This window comes from Dreissena polymorpha, chromosome 4 (genome assembly GCF_020536995.1).
Source record: "Dreissena polymorpha isolate Duluth1 chromosome 4, UMN_Dpol_1.0, whole genome shotgun sequence".
NCBI classification, from domain to species: domain Eukaryota; kingdom Metazoa; phylum Mollusca; class Bivalvia; order Myida; family Dreissenidae; genus Dreissena; species Dreissena polymorpha.
Window position 1 is genome coordinate 26,774,594 of NC_068358.1, and position 8,565 is coordinate 26,783,158.

Below are 8,565 nucleotides of genomic sequence, written 5' to 3' on the forward strand. Positions count from 1 at the left end.
TCCATTTTTGAAACGTATCATATACTTTTTCCCAATGTTATCTTTTCTTAAAATCAGCATTTTCTTCACATCAAACATAGAACATATCATTGTCCTAGTGTTTTGTTTCCCAAAAGCATATCCATCATCATATGATTAAATAGCAATATTATCTTGATGCTTTTTTGTTCATCCCATACAAAATAAGAAAACAAGCTGCTTATCGATTTTAATACTTTTTCTTCTTTGGACGAAGAAGAGCTATAAACAAATATGTTCAGCAAGTAATATATAGATATAAAACAAAAGTCAAATTTTCTAAGGATGTTGAAGTTCTTTTTTTCCAAAAAGTTATGACGTTGTGCAGCTTTTCGAGTTTTTAGAAGTTAATGTCTCTTTTTTTCTTTAAATCAACATCAAATATGATTCCTAAAACTTTTCAGTTTGTAATGCCCGAGACTACTTAATATTAAGCTTTTACTGATTTGTGCTTCACGTTTTTGCAGCAAATCAATATAAGATTTGTCATAGTTGATTTTAAAACAAAACAAGAACATATCTGCGTAGTTATTTAAAAGATGAAGGGTAGCATTAAAGGATGTACCATCGGTCAACTGAGAAATTTTATATTCTGTCAGAGACGTAGATAGTTATCTACGTCTCTGATTCGGTGTTTTGAATCACTATTCCTTTCATTGCATTACAATTTCTTATTTCAATTGTCAAATTTTCTGCACAGAGAATAAAAGCAAAGGAACTTATTCGGAATCCTTTTTGGTAATATCTTTCATTTGTAATAAATTAGGATAAAAACAAATTGATTTGAATTGCTTTCAAGGTATTTGAAGGAAAAGTGAAATCCATTGGTTAAATGTTGTACCAAAATTAAAATAGTCTTATGTGCTTTTCTTTCTCTAAAATCGAAAGAAAGAGTATCGAATGCATTTTCAAAGTCGATGGTCATCAAGAGTCCCGGGATAATGTCATCTTCTGTATATTTAATAATGTCATATACTAGTCAGATATCAATATATCTGCAATTAATATATCCTGTCTGATCTTAAAGGGATCTTTTCACGTTTTGGTAAATTGACAAAATTGAAAAAAGTTGTTTCAGATTCGCAAATTTTTGTTTTAGTTATGATATTTGTGAGGAAACAGGAATACTGAACATCAACCGTGGTCTAATATAGCCATTATATGCATTTTTTGACGAATCAAAACCTGAAAATTATCAAGCGTTGCCACGCGAAACGATTAAATTATTTGGAGAGTTCTGTTATTGTCGTTTAGTTTTGTGAAACTACGAAAATTGCTTATATAAAGTATAAAATACGTATCTCATATATGCTTGGCAGGATGGGCGAGCGGTCTAATTGGATTTTACTCCAGGACTCTGGGGGTCAGTGGTTCGATCTCTGGTACGGCTACTTTTTTCCCCTTTTTATATTTTATAATTGATTTTTTACTGGAGCTTTTTAGATCCAATGCTTACATTTATCAATATAAAGCATTTAATGACAAACTTCTTTGTCCAAAAGTAATGCATAATTAGGCCGTTACTATTTTGCCGAAATTCAATTCCAAAGTAAAAAGGGGAAGATATGATCGGTAGCTGGCGTGTATGCCGGATTTCATAACAAACTGGAACTAAAATCATTAGTGATTCAAAAGAATCAAATCTGGCTTGTTTGACAATGTAAGGCTATACTTTGCATCACCGTCTATGACCCTACAAGTGTCTATTATGTTTTTATCATTGATTACAAAAGATAACTATTCCATTGAATTCCTCTTCTTATTATTACATGTTTGAATGTTAACATAGTCAATATTCGCATCAAGTACTCAATTGAAGTCTCCACATAAAAGTATTTCTTTTTTTTCTAGATTGCGCACGTTAACAGACAGGGTTGCCATACATCTATTTAATAAAATGCATACTCCTCTTGAATTACAAGTGTAAAATAATAGCATTCACCACCTTATTCTGAGTTATGCTTTTCCAATTAGGAAATGAAAAGACAATATATTGGAATTTAAACGTTTAAGATATATGTACATACATCAGTTCATTTAAAAACATCGTTCAGACCACGACAGTTGTATAATAAATCTTTAAATCATCCAAGCTCATTTTAAGGGATTACATTTTGTTTACATACCATAGATAAAAAGTATAATCAAGTGCTGCACTCAATATGAAATAGATTTTATCTTCGTCCAAACAAACAAAAAGGCACACTAACAGTGCAATTTTTAACCAAACGTGAGCACAACATTAGCCTATGGGCTTATACATAATAATAATATACATGTATATGACTAATTTTTATGATTTCAATTAATATTGCCCTCAGCATATAAAGAGCATACCATATTTTCCAGATAGAGAAAATAATGTATCAAACATCGGTTCAATTTTTATTTTACATGTCCATATTACTATCCCTGAATTGAAAAATAATATATGTTTACATATTGATTGATTTCGCACACTAAGGACAAAAACTTGTTCGATTCTGATGAGAAATATACTAAAAGGGTTATCTCTCTGATCATAGTACTTCACGAACAATCTCTTTCGACATCGACAAACTAACGAAAAAATGGACTGAGATATATTTAAAAATAAATTTTGATCATGAATAAGATCCACTTCAACATTTCTTTCTTTTCCACCAAAAGGACAATAACTGTGCTGATATGTATTAAATATCGCTTTTTAATAGTTAAATTGTAACAGATTGCTCTAGATATTATTAAAACAAAGTCTGTGTCTTTAATAATGTTATTTTTTTCCCCCGTTATTAAACAAAGCGCTCTTAAACATCTATAGGTGTAGGGAACGTTCGACGGGAACCAACTCGGTAAATGCTGAAACGAAAAAGGGTGGGAAAACATCAGCAAAGATAAGTTATCTATTTCAAGGTGCACACTCAACGGAGTTTTCAGGGGTTTACTTTATTTTTTTCAAATAATTCAAGTTACTGAAACACATTTGAAAAAAAAAGTGCATAAAAGACAGTTTTTCTTGCATTTCGTGCCGATATATTAAGGCATAAGAATAAATCCGTGAAATCGTCTGAAGTCGGTGACAAAATTTCACGTTGCGTGAAGCATAACCGATATGAGACTTTTAACGATTTAAAACCTGAAAATTATAAAGCGTTACAAACGCGAACAAAACAATTGAATAATTTGGAGAGTTGTGTTGTTTTCGTTAAATTGTGTGAAATTACTAGAATTGCTATTATAAAGTAAATAAAGTATAAAAAAAACTCCACTCACTGTATGAACACGGATGGTCGAGTAATTTATTTGCTAGACTTTTAACTCAAAGGGTCGGTGGATCGAGCCCAGTTGGGAATTTATTTTTTCGTACTTTTACTTAATTTTACTAGACCAATTTAGTGCAAATAATAAAATTTATCAAAATAAAGCAGTTAGTGACAAACTTACATACATGTCAAAATCTGTGAAAAGGCTCCTTTAAGACATAAAACTCATACCCTAAACATATCAAGCAGACGATACTGGCTCCGGCGAATATGAAGAACACGAAGCCTCTGTAGTAGCTGATGGTGGCCGAGTAGATCTCATTTCCTGCTGCGGTGCCACCCATATTAATGATCGTCTCCACGGCAGCTATGGCCGAAAATAGTGCCCCTGAGAAGCAATATCAAAGCGACGAGAGCATTGGCTGTACAGTATAGATATGCTTTATCAGGCATTCAACCTGATACATAATAATTATCTGGCGTAATACTTCCGTAATAATCTTGTATCTATCCCGGGTATTTACATGAGTTTGTGCGTATTGTGCAGTATAGGTGTAGTCCTGACTTATTGAATATCAAAGCGCCAAAGGCGCTGAAGTTGTTCGCTTAAAATTGTCGTCCTTGAAAAGCTTGTGCGCATTGCATAGGCTAATCAGTGTGCACAGGCTTATCTTATTTGACGTGCATTAAGCCCCGTTTTTTTCCTGAAAGCAGCCAATATGTACAGATTTCAATGATAAACACTAGACTGGCCAATGTCGTCCTAAAAGATGGTATATACACTCACCGCTAGAGCAGAATCATTTGTCGTCTGCTGCAGACAGGCAGAGATAATCGTCCCTAGCAGAGTGAGTTGCGGTTCTTACCGTAGCTAAGGCTTCTAAGCACATACTGATTTGCAAAATATGCTCTTTAAATTTAGTCGGCCGCTAACGAGACCAAAAAAATGATATTGTTTTTCTACAAATATGTTTATGTGTTCTTGGTTATTTGTATTGTGTATGATGGAAAATTTTGATACAATATGGTAATGCACATTTTGATGCGTTTCAATTTACATAACCTAACTGACCTTTGTGTTACCTTTATTTTTTGACATACGGTTAACCTATATTTGCGGATCTTTTAATGGCCTATATTAGCTAATCTTTTCAAGAGATGTATATGCTGACATTGTTTTAAGTTCAATTGCTCATGTTTTTCGGCATAGCTGTTTAGCCCAGCTTTTCCCCTTAGCTGACCTTTGTAAGCGACCAACCAATATAAATAATCAAAGCGCTGAAGGCAATGAAGTTGTTCGCTGTTGTCGTCTGGGATTAGCTTGTGCGCATTGCACAGACTAATCAATGTGCAGAGGCTAATCTTGTTTGGCATGCATTAAGCCCCGTTTTCACTGAAAGCAGCCAATATGTACAGATTTCAATGATAAACACTAGACTGGCCGATGTCGTCTTACAAGCTGGTAAATACACACACTGCAGTAGTAGAGCAGACGCTCCTAAGCATTCGTCGTCTGCAGTGTAGACAGGCCGCGGTAATCGTTCCTAGCGTAGTGAGTTACCGTCCTTAGCGTAGCTAAACACATACTGATTTGCAAAACATGCTCTGTAAATTAAGTCGGCCGCTAATGCGACCAACTAAAAACAATTCCCGCCGGAAGGTCTGAATCTTTTCGAGGTATTAAACGTGCCATCTACAAAAAGTTTTCACACTTACCTGAATATGTTATGCAATCGACTTTCTATTTTGGGGAAGTATAGGGTTTGAAAAGGGATACTACAGTGTGTTTAGAAACGATGTTAACTGCGTGCTCAGCATGAAACATTTTTATCTCTAATGAAAAGGCTTGAGAGATAGAGCAGTTTCACACTCAACTCTCGACATCAATACAGTGTGTGTCCCTTTTAATTTAGAAGATTGTCAGCGCCAGAGCGTTTGTATTTAAAGGCTGTTTTCTCATATTTAGTAATTACTACGATATTGCATTCTGTGCACTCGTATATTTTAGATCATATAAGTATTGTTGTTCAACAACCTGATTGATGCTTTGACGAAAATATTTTGAAGTGTTTTCGAAACTGTCCGTTAAACATGTAAATGTATAAAGCTTTGAACAAGCCATCGTTCCAGCAGTTGAGTTGTTACCTCACTTTAATGCATTGCCTTCCAACCCGCATGGTATCAAGGCCAGTTCGCGGTCAGAAACAGAAATCGTTATATAAACACTATTGCGTTAACTATGTGAACTTGAATCAAAAATACTCTGATAAACAATATCTAATAAAGCGACATAAGCCACGAAATCTGGCGCAACACCCCGTATTTGATTTGCGTGTGATGCAGCTAAGAACTGCGCAGAAAAAAAGGCATTCGCTATCTTTGATCTCATAGATATAACTTTTGATCGGTCATCAACACCGGCCACAATCAACGCCGTATATCTTTTTAAAAATATATTTCTAGTTACTCATTACTACTCATTATTAAAGGATAGAAAAATTTAAACTTGGTTGAACCCATTTTCATTTTTTGCTAAGATGTGGTGTATAACAAACCGCTCTCGTACACAAGGCTGCAAACAAATCCATAAGTAAACAATTAACATCTATTTTTTTACGTAACCATATTGAAATACCTTAAATTTACTTTTCATTTATATATAAACTATAAAGATAACTGCCAATTTACACTTTAATGTTGCATTACTTGTAACCATTGCAAATATTATTATGAAGCCATTTCATATTTATGGAGGCAGTGAGACAGTGACCGACTTTCCGTAAGAACTCATTGACATTTCTATCGAGGCAGTGGCCGCTGGATTTTATATTTACTAATAGTTTTCATACAATACAAAGCTATCATGTTTATATATTGAGCAAGCAGTAAAGATGTGGGGCAACAGTACCTTGTTTCTCAGTTGAGGTGAGTTTGGACATCAGAGATCGAATTATCGGGACAGTGAGAATCCCAGGAGCTCCTATTATGGCACCTTTAAGACACAAATACGTTTATAAATCAATCATTCGTCTCTTAACGACATATAAAAATAATCGCCGCAAATTGCATTTGTTTTAGATGAAATTCAAACATTCAAATAAATGTTTAGCTCACTCTTTATATATTAACCGAGTTATTGTAAGTGTTAAATCATCCATTAGTATATATAAATAAATAAATAAATAAATAAATAAATAAATAAATAAATAAATAAATAAATAAATAAATAAATAAATAAATAAATATATATATATATATATATATATATATATATATATATATATATATATATATATATATATATATTTACTTTTTAAATATTTAAAACCGAAATATCTTAGCGAAATATCTTAAATAAATGTAAATAAATGTACGTGTACATATGTACATATGCGACGATAAAACATAATACAAACTCAATCCTTTCGCAAGTAGAATAGTTTTAACTTTGATAGTTAGAATGAAACGAAATCAAGATGAATGTAATTTCAGGAATGTCTACAAACCTATGTACAAATACAGGTCATTTTGTGCAAGTCCTTCAATCGCATAGTTTGCGGCATACGTCACACAGCCAATCATCGCAATAGACTCGTCCGCCATGACTGCCTGCATGAGCTTTATCAGACCCATTCCTACCACGTTCTGGAGCAGATACTTTGCGGCTCCATAGTACCCGAGCTTCTCCGGGCTCCAACAGAACGGAGCATTCAGTTGGTAAAGAGGCTCCACGCTATCGGTACCAAAACCGCTTAACACGGTGATGGAGAAGGCGAGTATGAGAATGTTGTACATCCACCGGCTACCAGCGTCCGCAGATGAGAAAAAAAACTTGAAGGATGTAAATATTTTGTCAAGCACGCTGCCCTCGGGGTTCCGTTTGTCCGGAGGGAAACTTTCAGGTAAGAAGCATATCAAAACGAGGGCAATCACTACTAAGATTCCGGAAGTAAGCATTGGGTAGAAGAAGCCAGTGTCTTGGATGAAATATCCGAATACGAAGCTGACCACTGTTCCCCCTACACCGTTGAACAGTTCTATGAGTGTTATTCCTAGCGACCTTTTCTTGCCTATTTGTGGAGTGATATCGGCGATGTACGTGAAACATGCGAGTAGCATGGTTGGAATGTAACCGAGAAGTCCTTCTATAAAAAATCCGATGATAAAGTATTTAAGGTTAAACTTAAAATAAATCCCTGCCACACACACTCCCGTTCTGATCATTACACCAAGACATGGAAACACAAACAAGAACTTCCGCCCAAACTTGTCGGACGAAGAGCCCAAAAAGATGCATGCAAACAACGCCGGAATTCCAACGGCCAAATTATAATACATGCTCCAAACGGCTGCCTCCTGCTGCACTCTCGTCTGCATTTCGAAGTTTGGATCACTGGTGTTGACAAAGCAGCCGACCGTTTCGTTTATCTGGTTCACGTTTGGAAACAGTTGTTCCTGAACACGCCTGTACAGGTACTGCGTAAACGCCGCCGACGATGATATGTAGGCGGCCATACTGAGGAAACAGTACGGCGCCACAAGCCACTTTCTTGCCGACATGTGTGGCTGCTTGTGTATGAGATACACCTCATCGTTGATGGACGAGCCTTCTAAATTAGCGCCATAGTCCGGCTGCGCAGCGGACATTTTACGCTCTATTACGGACTGTGGGAGGGTGTTTCTGTAGTCGTCGTCGTTTATGCCACAAGAAAGGGATCCATGCCTGACGGTCACCCCGTAGCTGTGTGGGGTTAGGCTATGACGACGTGGTGGGCCAGAACGATTGGAAAAGCTTAATGAGTGGCGATCGGAATAGCTGGTCATGGCAACTGGCTGAAGTAGGTACATGTAATGAGTTTTTTTAAGAATTAAATGAAGTATCGTGATTAAAAAAAGAGGACTTATTATGTGATATGTATCTTATGTTTGTCTCAATTACATTTTTTATCATGTAAAAGCTGAAACGAAGTAACAAAAGGCATTATTCAAAGGAAAATGTGAATTTCAAATACACATCGTTGTTACACATAATACCATCTGGCAATTAGGGTTTTCTGCACATGTATTTTTTTAGGATTTTTAGCATTAATACGTATGCAAAGAGTTGCATATTTAAATTATTAAAGAGTTAATTAAATCACAAGTAAGTTCAAACATGTATTTGTAAGAATACCTTCAATGCAGTCAATTTGATGTCCTTAAGCGAACGAAATCTCTCTTGTGTCTTTTTCTATTATTATTATTTCCCAACAGGTATGATACAGCACGCATTTTGCACATGACACTATCACGGGTACGATTACTA

The 8,565-nt window shown here is 35.3% G+C and overlaps 1 protein-coding gene across 2 annotated transcripts; it reads right to left on the reverse strand.

Moving 5' to 3' along the window:
• Positions 1-2,390: 2,390 nt before the first annotated feature.
• LOC127877999 (proton-coupled folate transporter-like) lies at positions 2,391-8,565 on the reverse strand. Of its 2 annotated transcripts, none has more exons than XM_052424354.1 (5): positions 8,434-8,565; positions 6,767-8,093; positions 6,169-6,252; positions 3,492-3,627; positions 2,391-2,856 (listed from the first exon to the last, which is right to left on the reverse strand). In XM_052424354.1, exons 2-5 carry the CDS (start codon positions 8,082-8,084, stop codon positions 2,805-2,807), a joined length of 1,590 nt encoding a protein of 529 aa, XP_052280314.1. In that variant the 5' UTR covers positions 8,085-8,093; positions 8,434-8,565; the 3' UTR covers positions 2,391-2,804. The 2 variants fall into 2 exon arrangements, with proteins under 2 accessions (XP_052280314.1, XP_052280313.1); XM_052424353.1 differs by having other exon boundaries at positions 3,492-3,648.